This window comes from Mustela nigripes, chromosome 11 (genome assembly GCF_022355385.1).
Source record: "Mustela nigripes isolate SB6536 chromosome 11, MUSNIG.SB6536, whole genome shotgun sequence".
NCBI lineage: Eukaryota > Metazoa > Chordata > Mammalia > Carnivora > Mustelidae > Mustela > Mustela nigripes.
In genome coordinates, this window is record NC_081567.1 from 33,909,763 (window position 1) to 33,930,581 (window position 20,819).

The 20,819-nt window shown below is 44.6% G+C and overlaps 1 protein-coding gene across 7 annotated transcripts in view; it reads right to left on the minus strand.

The window, feature by feature from the left end:
- The window catches only part of RBFOX1 (RNA binding fox-1 homolog 1), a 1,460,760-nt gene that overhangs the window by 908,264 nt on the left and 531,677 nt on the right, over positions 1 to 20,819 (minus strand). For all 7 annotated transcript variants that reach the window (XM_059415358.1, XM_059415365.1, XM_059415357.1 and 4 more), the window contains one exon: positions 6,387 to 6,434. In XM_059415358.1, coding sequence (XP_059271341.1) covers positions 6,387 to 6,434 — 48 coding nt within the window. The remainder of the gene's footprint in view (positions 1 to 6,386; positions 6,435 to 20,819) is intronic.

Here is a 20,819-nt window from a genome sequence, read left to right on the forward strand (position 1 = left end):
CGGGTCCTGGGATCGAGTCCTGCATCGGGCTCTCTGCTCAGCAGGGAGCCTGCTTCCCTCTCTCTCTCTCTCTCTCTGCCTACCTCTCCATCTACTTTTGATTTCTCTCTGTCAAATAAATACATAAAATCTTTAAAAAAAAAAAAAACACCAACAAAATCAAGTCACCTTGATACAATCCTAATGTCTGAAAAATAACTGACAAGACAGTAACTTCAACACTTCTTCATTAACTGATTTGATACCATGTCCATGAATCACCTGAAGGTACCTCATTTACCATATGAGATCTGAGCCCTACACGTGGCAATAGTGGCCCATAGGAAAACACGGTCCTCCGCCACCACACATCTTTAAAAAAGAGGACATTTGGCAGGGAACCCAGCACCACTGTTTCTTGAGTCCTGGCTGCCCTCATCTTATTCTTGGCAAAGACTTCCCCTTAGCTCATCCCTATACTCAGCCACGGCCAGCCGGCCTCTGGCTCCATCTCTGGGCTCTGTCCCCCTCTCCCTCTTTCCTCAGGACTTCTTCTTTGGTGAGTTAGTCACACAGAGTTTGAGTTTGGTTCCATCTATCTCTGACCTCCTCCCACAAGGACCTGACCTCCCTTACTCTCTCCTTCCACTGGGGGGAGATTGATATAATGCCTGTGAACCATCGGCAATGCAAACATTCCTCTCCATAATCTTCTACCCACTCACTGGGCCAGTCTCCCCACTGGTCACCCTCAGACATGCACACCGGGCCTGGACCTAACCGAAACACGCCACATGCTTTTAGGCCTCCGTCTTTGCTTTCCCTGTTCCCTCTGCCAGTCAGGTCTTCAACAGCCACTGAAGATACTCACATCTTCCTAATCCACTGAGACTTGGCTTGCAAGTCTCAAGACTTCAAGTCTCTTGAATCTTCTCTACATATGGGTTTTACTTGACTTGCACAGTGTTTTAAAAATCAGTAGTTTTCCACTAAAATCCGTACTTCCAGATTGCCTTAGAAATTGGCAACACTGAACGTATATTCCCCATGGTAACAGGTAGCTGCAACAGAACCCCTGCATATGGGGTCACTGTTCTTGAGTTCACTGCTGTCCCCATGGCTTCATATCAGCCCTCAATCCCCGTCACTAACATGGGATTCCTGCCTGGACCCGGCAGATGGGGGAGTTTGTCCTTTGTCTTAGGCCAAGCATCTCTTCTTCTGTAAAACATTCCCCAAGCTTTCTAGGTCCCTAGGTACCCTAGTGGTCTGTTTCTGTGAGCTTCTATAACACTCTCTGGGGGACTCATCATCTTAAAAAAATTAAATTATAAATGACATGTGATACCTGTAGCTGTGGACATTAGCAAAAGCAAAAGTGAAAGTAGATGCAGTTGACTGTGTTCTTATTTTGTACCAGGCATTATACGTGTGTATGTGTGTGTGTGTGTGTGTCACATACTGCCTTACAGTATTATCAACTCCTCAAATCAACTTTTCAAGTGAGTTATATTATCTCTAATTCACAGACAGGCAGATGGAGACTGATACAAGATAAGAGAGCTTCTCAAAGTCACAGAACTGCTAAGTAGGAGAACTGGGATAAAAACCCAGGACTTTCCGGGAGCCTGGGTGGCTCAGTGGGTTAAGCCTCTGCCTTCAGCTCAGGTCATGATCCCGGGGTCCTGGGATTGGACCCCACATCAGGCTCTCTGCTTAGCAGAGAGCCTGCTTCCCCCTCTCTCTCTCTCTGCCAGCCTCTCTGCCTACTTGTGATCTCTGTCTGTCAAATAAATAAATAAAATCTTTAAAAAAAAAAAAAAAAAAAACGGGACTTTCAAGCTCTAAGACCTATGGTTTTCACTCCTACACTATGTTCACTCCTGTGCTGTGAGCATGGAATTTCTAATCCTTGCATATACCCTGGTGGAAAGACAAAAGCTAGAACTGAACCAGGTCTACCAGAAACAGAAGCCAGCACTGCACGTCGGGCTGCTTTCTCTTGTCCTCAAGAGACCAGAAAAAGTCCTGGCATCTCTACCACCGGGGTCAGCGGCTCATCAGAGGGTCAGGGCTGACAAGGGTATGGTAAGTCAATATGGTGAGTCTCTACCAGAGCTAGAACATGAGGGCTGAAGGTTGTCCTAAATTGAAAAACAGGTGATTTTATTGGCAATGGATGAAGATGCCAGTCTGGGCAGAAATTCATCTGTAGGAAAAGGCAAGTCTCCTACAAACGTAATTTTCATGTTTGTGTGTGGGAGGTGGTCTAGCGTTAGAGTTAAGAGCCTAGCCTGTGCATTAAGAATCTGTGAGTTCAGGGCGCCTGGGTGGCTCAGTAGGTTAAGCTGCTGCCTTCGGCTCAGGTCATGATCTCAGGGTTCTGGGATCAAGTCCCACATCGGGCTTTCTGCTCAGCGGGGAGCCTGCTTCCTCCTCCTCTCTCTCTCTCTCCCTGCCTCTGCCTACTTGTGATCTCTCTCTGTCAAATAAATAAATAAAATCTTTAAAAAAAAAAAAAGAAAACAAAGAATCTGTGAGTTCAGATCCTGGCCTCTGATGCCACTTGTTCTCCGGCAAGTCACTTAACCTCTTCCATTTTTCTGTAATGGGGATCCTGTTAGTACCTCCCGCACAGGGTGCTGAGTACGGAAGGCCCTTTAGAATCCTGATCCAGAGCAAGTCTCATAACAGGGAAAAGTCAGAACGCTCAGGGTTAACAGAGGCAGACAGCATCTGCTCCGGACCCAATCGCAGCTCCAACTGGATCCAATCTGAAAGTCGCCCCAACTTTGAAAACAGCTCAAACTCCTTCCCTGCAATTTCATAGCGGATCTGAAACTGTTTAGCTGCACCAGGCCAGGCGATAAGTGAGAAGAGGAAGGGCTGTCTGTGTTTATAGCCTTTGACAAATGGGCTCTCATCTCCTCCTGACAGATTCTCCCCCCGGCTGATCCATCCGCCTCTTCTGCCATCACCTGAATTGCAGTCTTCATAATAGTACTGGAATTCAGATGGATTTTATACCACAAATAAAAATGAATTTAAATGCCTCGGCTCCGCACAAGCAACAAGGGCGCTGTAAATGTCAAGGGCAGGCGGCTTTGTAAGGCCATACGGCCGCTCCCAGTGATGGGCTGGCTCCCATCACCTTTGCTAAATCTGCATTAGCTCCACGGCATTCACTGTGGGAGGAAACAATCTGAGCTCTGCTTCCCACTTAAGGGTGAAAAATGCTTGCAGCCCTTGAGATCTTCCCGTGACAGCCTCTGAATGACTCTAAGAAATGGCCAGAAAGCCATCCACAGGCAGGTGCACTCGCAGGGACTCTAGGATTTGGTGAGCTTGGAAGCAGAATGGAAACGTGAAAAAGAAGCACTCCCCCAATACGAGGCACGCATTTCTCCATATGCAACCGGCAATCGGCAGGGAGCTCCTTGCCGATGTCTGCCGGTGGAAAACAGGCACCCAGAATAAAGAAACACAGAGACACTGGAGAGAAGGAGTCTCTCATTGGGTCTCGGACAGAACCAGTGTGCAGACCAGAAACACAGGAAGGATGAGGGCTCTCTCAGCTCTTAGGGTTCACCGCTTATCTTCCGTCATTGTACCCGCGGGATGCAGTCAATTCAAGAATGATTCATCTGCTGAACAGGATGAGGCGTGAAACCAGAGGGGGCAGCAGGGAAAGACCCTATTAGACTCCACGGCAAACTCGAGGTCCTGTTTTCTAAAATCCTTCTCTCCAGAAGGCCCCCAACTGCAGCACAGATGTAAGCCCACAAATGCATCCCAACAGAGAGCGTATACTGAAGAGAGGCAGACAGGAAGGAAGGATAAGCAGAAGGAAAATGAAAAAGGAAATAAAAACCAGGTTTCCCGGGGATCCACCTCGTCCCACAGACACCACATTAAGCTTCCCTGACTAAAAGGAAACTGAGCTTTCGAGAAATCACGGCTGGTTTGCTTCAGAGCACTCCGCGCTTGGAAAAAAAAAACCCACACGGGCCAAGGGCTGCATCTTCAGAGGCGGGCTGACTTATTATTTTAGCACCTCTGTCATCTCTTGTCACTTCAATTCCACTTTATCAAATTACTGATTTTGCCAGAAGCATTCGGATTAAGTGGAGAGGGGCACACACGCACGCGCGCACACACAGGAGCAAGTGTCATCACTTCAATGGTGAAATTTCATAATTATACGTCAGGGTGACAGAAGTACCAGAGTGCATTTGAGAGCCTGGATCAAGATCACTCCTGATGCCTCGGCTGCCCTCTCCCTGCATGCCCTCCTACCACAACCCTGCACGCAGGGGTGGGGCCGGCACTCTTTGTGGGTTGGGGGGAGGGCAGTGCCCCGCTGGGATGACTGGGGTTGACTTTTCCCTTAGGAGACAAGACCCCGACATACAGAGCTACCCTCCCCATACCTCACCCCCAGAGGAGCTACAGCCCAAATGTTAAGAATCACATGAAAATAAATCAGAAAAGAATTCCTGGAGGAAGAATATTTCTCCGGTTGGACAGAAGGAATAATAAGTCCTTCGAGAAGAAGACTGCAGAAACAGAGGTGGGCATTACAGCTGTGGGACTGCTAGGAGTCATCACCAATGGACTGCTGGAGGAGAGGTGTGGTTGATTCCTGCGTCTTTGGTCATATTTAGAAAACCCCGGGTGAACCTGTTTGGAGACCAGACTGTTTTTAGCGTGCCTGACTCAACCCCACAGGCTATGACAAAGCACAGAAATGCATATACGTGTGTGCATGTGTGTACACACGCATGTGTGTTTCTCTTGTCTGAAAATAGTGGAAGCCGTGTACAGATACGACTTTTCCCACCACTAAAACATCACGAGGCATCCACAGACTTGAGAGATCCTTATTGCCACGAAATAGGAACCAGTGACAGTCTGGATCAGCAGAATGGAGCCATGTGGCCGGCTTTCACTGCCCAAAGATTATCCTGGCTGCTCATTTATTTTATGGAAGACTGATATTATTGTAAGGTATCAGGACTCCTGGTGTCTTTGAAACACTACTAGCAAAGAAGATACCCCCAAAAATCATATATATGACAGAAACACGCTTGTGATTTCCACAAAAGTCCAAGGGATTGGAAGCATCCCGAATGGAGAAAGTGGGGCAGGTGACATGAGCTTTCACTTTGACATGGGCAGAGCAACTGGGGCGGATCCCCCACAGCAGAACTGGTAGGAACGAATGAAAAAAGACTGCAGACATATGTGCAGCCTAAATTCCATTTGCCCAACACACAAAATTACACACCCTGCAAGAACACCAGCATGCAAATATGCAGCAGATACAAACATGAACTGGAATGCCTTTGCCTGCAAATGAAGAGAACCACCCAGAAACTAAACCTACCCAAGGGTCACGATGAGGGAATCTCAGCCACCATACCGTTATTCTTTTCAACAGGAGGAGATTAACACTTCTTAAAACAATGCATGACAATTGCCTTTTATTTAAAAAGCAAATTTTGCTTTGAGGAGTCCTCAACCACATCCTTAATCAGTAGACGACAGAGCTATCACAAAATCAGGGCTGAAAACCTCTGCTTGAAGTAACTGCGTTTGGCAATAATGGTACAGTTGCACAGAGAAGCATCTTTCAAAATTGCGGAATGATGTCAAAAGAAGCCAGAGGATATGTACCCTCAATTCACTTACTTGACCTCTTTGGATCCAAGGCGTTAAAGGTAGAATTTGATCTGCTTGGATGCCCTTTACCAGGGAAACTGCTGTGAACTCGCGTCAATAAGGACAGGGCATGGAGAACAATTGTCTAACAGTTGTTTTTCCTGAGTGGATCCACACCAAGTGTAACAGGAAGATAAATGGGAGACAGAGGGGCTCTGAAAATATAAAAAAGGACCTCCGCTCACTGCACCCCCGCAAACATCTCACAGAAATAGATCTATGCCATAGAACATCGTTGTTCCCATCAATATGTCATGGTGGAAACTAAGGCAGGCTCCCTCTCAAACTGTATAGATCAAATATGGGGACACACCTTGGAAAGTCTGATATTTTTTATCCTACCATATATGTATGTAATATTACTGAAAAATGGTTCATGACATTCAACAACAAGGTGAAATGAGTTAAGGATAAATGAGCTATTTTCCTGAAGACAAGCATAGGACTAAGAGAAAAAATCAACACCAACATATTCATACTTAATTATGTTATGTGCTCTTCACCGAAACCATCAGAGGTAACACAGACAAACATTTTAAAGTATCACTACCTTTAAGCGTCAAATATCAGTACCCAAATCACAGTTGCAAGCCATCATCCAGCCTTAAACACCTGGGTTTAAGTCATAGAGTTCTTTTTTTTTTTTTTTTTAAAAAAAACCAAAAAGATGAAAAACACGGACTTACCTTTCTGTCCTCTATTTCCACACAGGTATTGCAGTCTGCTTTGATATCCTGAGAGGAAGAGAAAAGAAAAAGAAAGAACAGGAGTCAGACTTCTGGTCAGGGAACATTCAGCAGTGTCGTTGAAATGCCCTTTAAAATAATAAAAAAAACTCGCACTCCTAACGGTTGTTTCTCGAGCCATTGCTCTTTATAGCCCTTTTAAGAAGTATATGCCCGGGTGTTTGCATTAGAGACATATGGATGTCATAACTAAGCTTTATTACATGCAGATGTGGGGTGAAGGCAAAAGTTATGGATCAGAGGCCACAACAGAGAGAAGCTGACGGCTCATAAAATAATATGAGCTCCCTCACCCCCATCGTGACCAGCAGAAACTCCCCTCACTCAGATTTATTATCTATTTCTCTCTCTCATTCCAAGATTTAGAATAATAAAATCTACCACCTTTCAACACAAAACCATTACCATCTATTTTTTTTTAATCTTTCTACCCATCCACTTTTCCATCCATGAGTCATCCCCCACTCATCCATTTATCTGTCATCTGTCCATCCATTCATCCATGGGTCCACCCATCCAGCTATATTGATGGCACATTAACTTCTTATGCCTTTTTTCATGTTGCTCTGGGATTGTTTCTACCCTCAAGGAATTCACCAGTTAGGTGAATTAATCACCAGTTAGGTGAATAGGGCTCACACCCCCCCCACACACACAAAAGCATCTGTAATATTCATTTACTTATGCATTCAGAAGATAGGCATTCACCACTTCCTGCTTGCCAGGCCTTGCTCTAGGAAAGGAAGACTCAGTAACATACAAAACACATGGAAAGTCCTGCCCTGGTGAGGCTTACATTCTGCTAGAGGAGACAGACAATTAAAAAGGAAACATCAGTAAATGGTATTTTTTAATATTATAAGAGGATTCATACTATGAAGACAGACAAGGCAAGGAGAAGGGAATGGAAATGGTGAGCACGGGGGAATAAGATCTTAAATTTAAAGACAAGTGGCAACTGAGCAAAGGGTTGAAGGAATTTAGGGGATGAGCCATGTCGCCATTTGGGGCAAGAGCCTCTCAGGCAAGCGAAGAGCCCGTGCAAAGTATCAGACACCGTTTCGCTGCAGGAAGGAAGAAGGAGGACTCAGTGGCAGGAGGGAAGCAAATTAGGGAACTACTGGGAGATGAGATCAGAGGAGGATGTCAGCTTTCATTCTGAGAGCAGTGAGGAACCACCCAGGGTTGGTTGGTTGGTTTTTGAGTTTGTTTGATCTGGGGGCAAAATACACACAGCATTTACATTTAACCCTTCTGAAGTGTATGGTTTAGTGGCTTGAAGCTCGTTCACGTTGCTGGGTAACCATCCCCACCCTCCACCTCGAGGAAATTTTTCACCCTCCCTAACCTGAAATGCTGCCCCCAGTAAACAAACACCAACCCCCATGTCCTCTCCATTCCCCAGCCCCTGGCGGCCACCAGTCTACTTCCTTTGTGAGTCTGACAACTCTAGGGACCTCACTGTGCTGGTCTCCTAGGACTGCCATAACAAATACCACAGACTGGGAGACCTAAATAAGAGAGATCTATTTTTTCACACTTTCAGAGGCCAGAAGTCCAAAATCAAGATGCTGCCAGGGTGGGTTTCTGGTGAGACCTCTCATCCAGGTCTGTAGATGGCCACCACCTTCTCACTGTGCCCTCATGTGGCGTCTTCTCTGGGTGCATGGACAGAGGTCTCTGGAGTCCCCTCCTCTTCTTATAAGGACACCAGTCCTATCAAACTAGGGTCCTTATGACATTTTAAATCTCCATTACCTCTCCAAAGGCCCTGTATCTGAAAACAGTGATACTGGGGGTTGGAGCCTCAAGATACAAACTTGAGGGTAGGGCCAACTTCGGTGTATAACACTCATATAAGAGGGATCATACAATATCTGCTCTTTTGTGTCTGGCTTATTTCATTTAGCACAACTCCATTCAAGGCTCAGCCATGTACTTAGTAGTACATGTCAGATTCCATTATTTTAAGGATGAAGAATATTCCATTGCATGTATATATGACATTGTGTGGATCCACGTTCATCCATGGATAGACACTGGGTTGTTTCTACCTTTTGGATACTGTGAATAATGAACATGGGTGTACACACATCTGTTCAAGTCCTTGCTTTCAAGTCTTTTGCATAGATGTCCAGAGGGAGAAATGCTGGACCACAGGCTAATGCTGTGTTTAATTTTTTTTTAGGAACCATCATACTGTTTTTCATAGCACCTGCGCCATTTTACATTCCCACCAGCAGTGCGTGTGGGTTCCAATTTCTCCACATCCTGGCCAGCGCTTCTCTTCATTCACAGGTTTTGAAGTGGGAAGAGACATGATCTGACTTCTGTTTAAACAGGATAGACAACTGAGAGGCACAAAGAGAAACTGGTTTGGGGGTGGCTGCCGAAGGTTGGATATAAGGTGGTGGTGTGGCTGGGAACGGTGATTGCAGGGAGGTGGTAAGACGTTGTCAGAATCTGGATGGAGTGGGGGTGCTTGGGTGGCTCAATCAGTTGAACATTTGACTCTTGATTCTGGCTCAGGTCATGATCTCAGGGTTGTGGGTTTGAGCCCTGCGTCAGGCTCCATGCTCAGCGGGGAGCCACCTTCTCCCTCGCCCTCGTTCCCTGCCCCTGCTCTCTCTCTCTCTCTAAAATAAAATAATAATTTTTTTTTAAAAGAATATGGATGGAGTGAAGAGATGCCTTAAAGGATCAGATGTGGAATATGAGGGAAAGATGGAGGCCAAGGACCAGGCCAAGGTTTTGGGCCCGACTCTTCTAGCAATGGAGGCGAGGAGGACGATGGGTGAGGCAGGATGATGCAGGGGTCTGCAAACAACAGTGGCTCAGCGCGGGGTGAGTTAAATCTATAGAAATATTTATTCTCTCCCCCAAGAACTAGCTGGGTTTACTCTACTGATGCGTCCCTCGGAGAGGGTTGATTAAGTGGAAGGCTATCACCATGGTGATTTATTAAGCATAACAAATTCTAGGTCTGTGTGAATCACGAGTGGAACAAAAGAAGACAATATCATAATCTGAAGATTCTGCTTTTCATGTAACAGAATGTTTTAATATCAGTAAAATGGGACTGAAACAATGAGCAATGATTGGATGCCTCCCTGGCACTATGGAACTATGGTAGGTGTTTTTCACACTTGTCTTTAAGCTCCCTATAACCAAACAAGGTTGGCATTTTTAGTGTTTTACCATATAACAACTGGGGGGAATGATCAGGTAACCCATTCTTGGTCACACACGATGGAGCTAAGTCTACACCCAAAAGTGGGTCCTAACACCAGGCACTTTGCTTTCCTTTTAGGTGATTTTATTTTATTTTAGTCGAGGTGTTTGGTCAGTCTGACAATTCAGGCCACGTGTCTCATTATTTTCCTTTCTATGGGGAGGAGGGACATCTAAAGCAAAATGATCTAGAGTCGAGGCACAGTTGTGATTCTCCAAGTGTGATCCCCAGGTCAGCAAAACCAGCATCACCTGAGAACCTATTAAAAAACTGCATCTTCTGGGGCCGGAGCGGGTGATATGCTCAGAGATCTCTGTGTTAGCAAGCCCTCAGGGGTTCCGTTGGGAGCTCAAGGCTGAAGCCTTGACTGCAGGACGTTGTCATGGTTAGAGTTCCTGTGCTAAAGCCAGACGCCTGCCTCCCAAGTGTGCAGCGATCGCATGCCGGCTGTGGGGCTGAGGCAAGTGTCTTTACCTTGTGAAGTCTTGATTGCCTATTTGTGACAAAGGGATACTATGAGAAACGGGCTATTCAAAGAGGGGGTCTGGGCCCCAAATAGAGCATCTCAGGCTTCACCACACATACACTGAATCAGACTCTGCCTTTTAACAACCGTGTAGAAAGAGTGTGTGCCCCAAAATACGGAGGTTGAAACTCTAACCACCCCCCGCACAGTGTGGCTGTATTTGGAAATGGGGCCCCTAAGGAAATAATTAAGGTTAAATGAGGTAAAAAAAAAAATAAGGGTGGAACTTGATCTGACGGGATTAATGTCCTTGTGAGAAGAGACACCAAAAAGCTTGTTCCCTCTCCGCATCCATGAACAGAGGAAAGGCCACGTGAGAACACAGAGCCCAGGAAGAGTGCTACCCAGAATCTGGTCACGCCGGCACCCTGATCTCAGACTTCCAGCTTCCAGAACTGTAAGAACATACATTTTTGTTGTTTTAAATCTCTCAGTTGGTTCTATTTTGTTATAGCGGCTCCCGCTGACTCAGACAAGATTCTCAGATGATCTGCAAAGCCCACTCTTGGGACTGGGGGGTCATTGTTTTCTCACCACACCCCTGATTTAATGGCTGACGTCCCTGGCTGACCTTGAACCCTTACTCTTTTTTTTTTTTTTTTTTAAGATTTTATTTATTTAGTTAGTTAGTTATTTGTCCGGGAGGGGGAAGAGAGAGAGCGTAAGCAGGCAGAGGCAAAAATGAGGAGGAGGCAAGCTCCCTGCTGAGCAGAGAGCCCAATAAGGGGCTCGATCACGGGACCCTGGGATCATGACCTGAGCCGGAGGCAGAGGCTTAATGGACTGAGCCACCCAGGTGTCCCGTGAACACTTTCTCTTAAACCAAGAACTCTCTTTGTATTCATCCACTAAGACACATAGAGAATAACCGGGAATGGGAATGATGAAATTCATGAATTATTTTTAAACCCAGGAGATGCCACCTAGCGACCAGGCAGGAAACAACAGTTCTTTGTCTGCTTTAGGCTGTTCTGATCAGGGGAAGTGTTCATTTCCTTTCTCTCCTCCAGTGAATATACGTTGAGTTTTCAGGGAAGAGTCTCCATATCCAATTTTGATTTACCCACAAAGAAGCGGCAGGTGTTAATCAAGTAACTAACGCAATCAATAAGCCAAAGGCAGGTTTTTGTTTTTAATCTGCCACCAAGGACCCTCACAAGCAACAGAATAAAGCCATCTGGTAGAATCAGGGCTCTTGCCATTTCCCTAAGATTATTCAATTTATTCTTGTCAGGATTAATTTACTAAGCCCACGCTGGATTTTTTATTTAGATGATATTGTTGGTTTGTCATCCGCTGCAGATCTACGCGGGAGGCACCACAGGGGACTATACTCGCCTCTGAACAATGTTGGACTCAAATTGGAAAAATGTCACTTTGGCGGGAACAAATTATCGTTCAGATCACTCCACATAGAGCTGGTGTCTCCGGGTGGGCTCCGGCCTGACCTTTTCCGAACCAGAACAGTCGAGTAAGTACTTCAGCCCCACTCGATGACTTCGCTTGGGAAACAGCTCAACGACGTAAGTGTTAAGTATGAATCTAGAGCCGTGTACTCATCACCAACCCATCAATTTCCCTACAGAAGCCAGGCATTCTCCTTTCTGTAGCTGGAAAACTCCAAATGGTGACTCAGACGCTAGCAACAGATGGGATTCTGCACACGCGAGGGAAACACACTGCTTGGCTTCATGCACCTGGACTCTGCCCCACACTAGATGTGGGTTGGTGCGTCAGTTTCCCTGTCTGCAAAATAATGATAGCCGCCTCCTGTGTTGTCAGGCATCTCTAATGCGTGCAAAGGTCTTAGCATATGGCGAGTCATCGATAAATGTTAGCTGTCATCGACGGCATCCTCCAAATGTCTTTGTGAGACCGAGTTCTGAGTAGAGTCCTGAGAACTTAAAAACGGTTCTATTTTTAAAGTTTGCTCTTCCAAGTCTTCCGAGTTCTTCTGGCTTCCGAGTTCTTCTGGCTTTTAGACATCGGAGCACTTGTGTGTCTGTTCTTTTCAGAAGCTGTTCTCTCTCCCAAGAGAGACTTCTTTTCTTTTGCATTTTTGTGCGTTCGGCATTTCTGCTGATTTTCGTGGGTTATTTATGCCCACAGTGCAGAGAACCATCATCCTGGAGCAGGTGTCAGCATCATTCACAGCTCTGAAGTGCCCAGAAGGTAAAGGTCCCTGGGAATAGGTGGAGGGAAATGTCTGCCAGTGGGAATCTGGAGGCCTTAGAGGAATTAGATGCTAGGAGTCTAGAGTGGGTAGAATAGTAGTCCTCCAAAGGTTAACTCCGTGCCCCAATCCCTGGAATCTGAGAATGCAAACTTATTTGGAAATAGGGTCTTTGCAAATGTAATTTAGCATCTTGAAGTGAGATCATCTTGGATCATCTATATGGGCCCTAAATCCAATGGCAAGAGTCCTTTTAAGAGATAGAAAGGAGATGGCTATGTGAAGACAGAGGCAGAGCCTAGAGCAACATGACACCAGCCACAGAGTGCTCAAAGCCACCAGGAGCTGGAAGACACAACGGCAGGGTTCACTCTCAGAGAGTCTGGTAGGAGAGAGGCCCCTCTGACATCTTGACTTGCACCCTCCAGAACTATGAGAACTATGAGAAAATACATTTCTGTTGTATTAAGGCACAGATTTGTGGTAATTTTTTACAGAAGCCACAGGAAACTAATCAAGAGCCTCCAGGAGCTTCCAGTGTGACTCCCTCATGTTTGATACCTGCCTACTCATCGCAGAGAAAGGAAAGGCATGATCCAGAGACCACGCCATGCAATCCAACCCCTGGGGGAGAAGAAAAACCCCTTTATATAAGAGATGCAAGGACAGGTGCATAGGTGTTCTGTTCCCGGGCCCTTGTGTTTTCAGAGGACAGCCCCCCTGGAACTTCTGGGAATGACTTCAGGTATCAACCCTGGAAGGACAACATAGGGAAAAGACCAGGGCACTTATACCGGACATGAGGGTAAAGTGAGGTCAGTTTATCTTTGACGTAGCATTGTTCTCCTGCACTCAGCTATCCACCAAGTCCCATAGGGCATTTCAAAGGAAATACCTACCGTTAAAAAGAGCTCTCAAGAGCTGGTGGATGATGTGGGAAACAAAGGCGAAAGAAAAATTCGATTTCCTTACTACTTAGAGCCCACTGACAAGTCCTTGAAACAGGCAAAGCGACCTTCCTCTAGGAACTCAGAGGCCTCGATGTTAATACTTTGCTGAGGGCAGAAGGCAATCTTAGCCTGACCCCTAGGATCGTGTAAGTCTACTTGAACATAAAAATTCCTTTGGAAACTTCCTTTATCTCTATTCCCCCAAGATATATGTTAGTAATCATCCCCAAGCATATGACCAACCGATATACATCTGAAGGTTCTCATGACTCAGGTTTTATTAGACAGTCATAAATGACCTTTTCCTAACAATAGTGAGCTCCCTCAGGGTCCTGGAAGCCTTGCTTCCAAAATTCCTTAGAGACTTACACTATCCCTAACCCCCTCCGAACTTGAAAGTATATTCTGGGCTATTCCTGTGACCCTAGTGCAGTTCTTTCTGCCCACAGGTCCTGTTCCCTATGTTTTAATTAAATCCACTTTTTTGCACAAAAGATGTCTCAAGAAATCTTTCTTGGCCCGTCTCAAAACTACATCATGTGGCGACCATGAAGAGACCCCTCTTCCTCTAGAGAGCTTGCTTCCTGTTCTCACCTTCGCTTAATAAACTATCACTTCACCCTTTTGTGTCTGGCAGATCCACTCTTCTACTCAAAGAGAAAAGAACCCTGCAATTCTGCAACAATGTGGTCCACCCATATACATCGGAAGGTCTCATTAGTCAGGTTTTATTAGACAGTCACAACTGACCTTTTTCCCCAACAATAGCTAGCCCCTTAAGGCCCTGGGAACCTTGCTTCCAAATTCCTTAGAGACTTATACTAACCCTAATCGCCTTCCAACTTGAAAGTGTGTAATGGGCCATCCCTCCGGACCCAGGCACAGCCCACACCTCCTGTCCCCTTTTTGTACCAACATGTCTCAAGAATTCCTTCTTGGGGGTGCCTGGGTGGCTCAGTGGGTTAAAGCCTCTGCCTTTGGCTCTGGTCATGATCCCATCAGGCTCTCTGCTCAGCAGGGAGCCTGCTTCCTCCTTTCTCTGCCTGTATCTCTGCCTGCTTGTGATCTCTGCCTGTCAAGTAAATAAATAAAATCTTTAAAAAAAAAAAAAAGAGAATTCTTTCTCGACCCCGAACCCTAACATCTGTCCTGTATCAGTGGAGACGCAGCCAAAGATTCATGCCAAATCCAAACAGGGTTTCCGATCAACTACCCTTCTACTCGGGAAGAAATCCAGGTGTCTATGGCAAGGCAGTTTATAACATTATCGAAAAAGTACATTTCCGAAATCACACTCCAAAAAGAATTCGAAAGTGCATTTTAAAAGCTAAATCCACAATAGTCAGGGAGAAAAAAAATAATGTTCCCCTCTACCCTTTTAGCTTCTTCGTTCATATCCCCATAATCAAAGACAGATTAATTAGAGAAGAACAAACGGAAATTTAATGACTTTTATACTTCCTATATACATGGGACAGGCCCAGAAAAAAAATGAGTAAGTCCCAAAATGGCCCCAGCCATCAAGGCCTTCTTCAGCTAAAGGCAAAGAAAGCAGTTGGGTGGGGAATGGCCCATTAAGAAAGATTATCAGGCAAAACACAGTAAACAAGGGTGAGATTATTAAGTCACTGTCTCCTCCACTGATGAGAGTTTCTGGAGAGCTGGAGTCCCCTTTCTCTTCTGGTACAGGAAGACACCTTTACAGATGGAGATTTCTCTTATAAATGTAAATACCTTTTTCACAAAAAGGGCAACTTCCCTGTTCTCAGAGATTCCCTAAAGTAATCATCCCCAAATGATCCTTATGGTAAAAAGGAATAATTTGGGGTAGCATCTGCTCCCCTTCTTTTATAGTTTTCTTTTCTTTTTCTTATTTTATTTTATTTATTTATTTGACAGAGAGAGAGATCACAGTAGGCAGAGAGGCAGGCAGAGAGAGAGAGGAGGAAGCAGCAGCAGGCTCAATCCCAGGACCCTGAGATCATGACCTGAGCCGAAGGCAGAGGCTTTAACCCACTGAGCCACCCAGACGCCCCTATAGTTTTCTTTTCAATGGCAATTTTTCTATAGTTTGGACATTTAAGTCTCGTACTGCTCTGCAAGTAACAATTACTTATTACTTAAAGGAAGCTAATAATCTCCCTGATATGAGCAAGTGGAGATGCAACTTGGGGGGGTTGAGGTGTAGGAAAAGAATAAATGAAACAAGATGGGATCTGGAGGGAGACAAACCAAAAAAGACTCTTAATGTCACAAAACAAACTGAGGGTGGCTGGGGAGTGTGGGCAGGGAGGGGGGGTGGGGTTATGAACATTGGGGAGGGTATTGTGCTATGGTGAGTGCTGTGAAGTGTGTAAGCCTGGTGTTTCACAGACCTGTACCCCTGGGGCTAATAATACATTGTGTGTTAATTAAAAAAAAATTAATTAATTAAAAAAAAATGAAGCTAACCAGTATGAACTGAGATTCTAGGACTCAGAACATTTACTACAACCTGGGTTCTCAGGCTTTGTTTTGTTTTTTTTCCTACCCTCACAGAGATTCAAACTTTGAAAATCAATACAAGCCACAGTACCATTTGCCCCAGTGCTTCCATTCTGCAGATGAGAAAACTGAGGGTCAAAGAGTGTTGGGCACTGGCTTTGATAACAAATGACAGAAGAGGGATTGAAACCAATCTACATGCTTTGTATTGTACACTTTCCTCAACACCATAATTTGTCTTTGGATCTGAATATTTAAAACATTAACCAAAATGAAATTGCATTATTTAAGTTCTTTTCGGGGGAAAAAATAAAAAAAATAAAAAAGAATAACTGTTCATAACTATAGTTGGTACAAGTTTGGAGTCATGCGTGCCTTCCTGCTGAATTTTTCAGTTTGTGTTGATTCAGCTCGAAAGACCAAGATTCAAATAAGGTCACCTGAATACGTAAAGAATAGCACAGAACATTTGCACTGCCACGTTTTATATCCACTTCATTGGTCTCCATTCACAAATTTACTCAGCCCCTGCAATCTCATAAAATGCCAGCAGAGGGCAGCAAATAACTTCGTAAAATACTAAAAAGCACGAAGCACTACACTACAGCGTCCCATTCACGGAGTCTGTAAACTTCTTGAAATATTACAATCTATCTCTTTCTTCAAAATTTAAGTCTCAAATGGCTGTATGCTTTAATTAATAAGCTTTAATTACTTAGCAGGAATGTGATCATTTGAGAAAGCATTTTATTAGTATGTGTTTAAGGAGGTTCAGTATATCTCTGTTTCAAGGCACGGGATGCTCCAAAAACGGTAAGTTTCAATCTGAATGTGAAGACTGAGAATTTATTTCAGAATTGTTTTGCCTGAACTCATACAAATGGCCACAAAAGAAAGAAAGAAAGAAAGAAAGAAAGAGCGAGCTAAGATCTCAATATAACGCCATTCAACCAAGAGAGTAGAACCTACTTTAGTTGGCTAGCTCAGAATGCCATGTTGCTGAATTTATGTTGGAGAGGAATTTTAAGTGGGGATGGGTTATGGGATATTCTCTTTGGGAGAGAGGTAGCAGGAAAGAACTGTAAAGCCAGAAAGCCCACAAAAGAATTCCCAAACTACATCTTCATGCAAATAAAGATAGCAGGTCTTTCATTGAAAAGTTGTGACTTTCTTCTTTGAAGATCGCACCCTCACCCCACCATGAATTATTTTGTACTCTTCATCCTATGTTTTTTTGCAGCTTAGTTATCAGGGGACGAGAGAGAGTTGGCAGGAACCCTGGCAGCCCAGGGCTGCTGGCTCAGCAGAATTAAATTTGCTACTGAGGAAGGCAGCCCCCTCTCAGGTAGGAGCTGTATGTCACCAAGGTAAACTCCAACCAAGGGTCTGTTTGCAAATAAAAGCTATGCATTGGCATCACAGCAGGGGTTTAATGAGAGCGCTTTTAATTAACTGTAAAAGTAATTACCCATATTAGATGTAAATCGCACTTGTTTTTACATGAGGTGAATAATTTTAGTGCAGCTTTTAAGAATAATACTTGTGGAGGAGCTGTCACCTGCTCAGCTCTCAACAAGTCTGGGTGTTTAAAAACAGTGTCTAGGAGAAAAACACCAGCCCAGGAAGCCTTGGGTGTGTCACCTGGCTTCTGCCGGCAATGCAGCTTCTCCCTTCGATCATAGCAGGCCCCAGCAGCTAAGCAACCCCCCCAAAACTGCATACTCAGAGGAGCACCCCCACAAAAACTCCCAACCCAAGTCAGGTTTTTGTCCTATTGCATTTCGTCTTGTTGTGTTGTCTTCTCGGCTTTTAGCTTCCTGCATGACCCCCAGCACGTCCACTAAGAAGCACAACAGCCCGCTGGTATGTGCCTGCCATGACTAAGGCCTGTGTTGTCCAAAGGACAAAACATTGCCGATGAGGAAACAAGTGCAGAAGCAAACAGCCCAGGCTCACAGGGATCCTGGGTGCCTTCAGGGAGCCAGGGGATCGCACCCAGGAGCTCCAGGACAGTACCTCTGATGCAGACAGACATCTGCACGACCACCACCAAAACAAAAAAAGCAGCCTTCCAATGGGTTTATAAATAGTAGGAGAAAAGATGGAGGTCAGTGTTGGGAGGGAGCGACGTGAGCTCCTTGGGTGGGGAATGGTGTTAGGATGCCATCCTCAGGGCTTTTGAAATTTCCCTGACTTAGGAAAGTGTGAGGTAGGCCCCCCGAACTTCCCATCTGAACCACAGAGAAGCATAAACAGCCAGGATAGAGTTTGCAAATACAAAATTACTGGGTAATTATTTATACTTTGATAGGCGCCTTCATTAAGGGATTTGAGGACGCAATTATCAAATTGAAGTTTAATGCACTCCAGGTAAGCAACCAAACGGAGTATCAGGAGAGCAGGATGCAGAAAGGCAAGCGGGCTTTACAACCTGCCCACTGAGTGGGCCCGCAGCATCGCTGTCAATCAGGCAGGCCCTTTTTAAAAAAAGAAGCCTGGCCTTCCACTTGAGAGCGGGCTGCCATAGTGGCACTCTTCCATGTCCACAGCCTCCTTTGGGTTTTGGATGCAGTTGTGTTCTTATTAATGCTTGTCGTTGAGCTTTGCCTTCAAACAACCCCAAGAGGGCGCTAGAGCAGGAAATGGACTGGTTTGATATGGTGCCCTGAAAACTTAATCTGGTTCAAGGTCAACTGAAAGAGGAGCTGGACCAAGAATTTGGGTCTGTCATGAGGAGCTTTTCACTCCTCACTATAGGGCCACATGAATTTTCCCAGTGTCCTCTACATCTGACACAATGTAGCTATGCCCCACATTGCCTATATAAAGGACTCAAATTAAGAACAAAAAAATAAATAATATAGACTCGTTCTTAATTAATCTACTAACCACTTGAGGAAATGCGACACAGTGAATGTTCAGCAATACTAAGATAATGAAAGAATTCACAATGATATGTGAGGGCAAAGGCAATGAGAAACTGTATTTTAATTTCAACCTCGCTGTGTAGACCAAAATAAGAAAGAAGACTCAGGAATGAATCTACCTTGCTTCAAATGCTCCCTCTGCCACTTAACAGCTATGTGATTTGATGAGGCAACTTATCTGTGCCCTCCCTTTCTCAGAAAATAGGATTAGTACCAGTGCGGATACCATCAGCCTGGTGTTAGTATTAAGCTGGGATAAAGCACGTACAATGCTGTCATGTAGTCAGAGGGGTTGGAAGGGTTTGTTTTTACAGTTGCAATTTTTAAACCTTATTATAGTTATCTATGTTCACTAGATATTGTTCTATTAGATAATTTCATCATTATTATTCTTCCTTCTCTATATAAGGTGGCTCTAAACACTGCCTGAATTCTTCAGTGTCATTGCGATCTCTGTCCATTAAGTGGATCCCTAGGAACAACAAAAGATGGGAATCTGTCTTCCTTCCTTCCTTTCTTTTTTTAAAGATTTTATTTTATTTGACAGGGAGAGAAAGAGTACAAGCAGGGGGAGTGGCAGGCAGAGGGAGAGGGAGAAGCAGGCCCCCCGCAGAGCAGGGAGCCAGATGCAGGGCTTGATCCCAGGACCGTAAGATCATGACCTGAGCTAAAGGCAGACACTTAACCCACTGAGTCACCCAGGTGTCCCCAGATGGGAATTTCTAAGAGCACAAGTCTCCTAGGACTTGATGTTCACAGTCTACATCAACAGCCACTAAGCTCCTCTTGTAAGGGTCTTCACACTGTAAGGACTAAACAAAACCACTTAATTGAATATATAATCTCCTTCTAGGAATCAGATATTCCAAAAACACAACTAATGGTCAAAGCAAGGATTATGCCAATCAGAGAAGGTAGAGCATTACTGAAGTTCAACAGAGCTAGTGCAAACTATCTGGGGGGGGGGGGGGGGAAGCATTCTTGTATTACACCTCTTGAGTATAGAGAGATGCATTACCGGTTTCCAAGCAGTGGCTCTGCTTTAAGACATTGACAAAGCTTTGCTGATTGCTGGGTGGAGCCACAGCTCTCCTTGAAAACTGGTTATTTGCAGTATTCATTTGGGCTGTAGCAATCTTGTCAAACACAATTTCTTGGGAAGCAATATTTTGTGACCTTGTTTTGACATTTCACGTTCTGGTAGGAAATGGATAGTAACCTTTTCAATAAGATTAAGTAATCAACTCTTTGTTCCAAGAATACAAACTTTATTGTCTACGGCCTTAAGTAATCTACAAATGGTCTCCATCACTCCCACCGCTGCTAAAACCAAACCAGCATGGATTTGGAAAAGATACAGATCTCTCTTGTTTTCTGTCAATTTTCTATATACTCTGGAATGGGTATTATGAAGGAAATAACACTAAGTGTACAAATTTGCTACTGGAGGGCCAGACATTATATAAACTTGTGTAACACAAGATATTCAATCTGTGCGTCCGTAGTTTCACTCATCAAAGAACATACAGATACTCTTGGTTTAGCTTTCAATGGAATATGCCTAAGTTTGCCAACATGGATCTAAAAGTTAACATACCAGAAAGAAAAGTGTATTTTTTAAATCATTATTTACACAGGCTGGGGGAGGGGCAGAGGGAGAAAAGAGAGTCTCCAGCAGACTCCTTGGCTGAGCACGGAGCCAGACGACAGGCTCCATCCCACGACCCTGAGACCCTGAGATCATGACCTGAGCTGAAACCAATTGTCAGCCACCCGGGCACCCCAAAAGTTTATTTTTGTATTATAATAAATATGTATATCTAAGTAGTAGACCCTGAACTTTGGAACCCCAAGAGTAAATTCAAAAGTCACCAGAGAAATAACCACTTAAGCTTTTTCAGAAAATGAAACAGAAATATGGATGTAAATGTTCTTTCCCAAACCATGTGATTTATTAGTAATCCACTCTGCAAAACACTCATATCAATTCTTACATGAGTACAGGAAAAATGTACCTTAAAAGAGACAGTTTAGGGTAATTACATTTCGCTGCTTGTTCACCCTCTTTCCCAAATGCCATG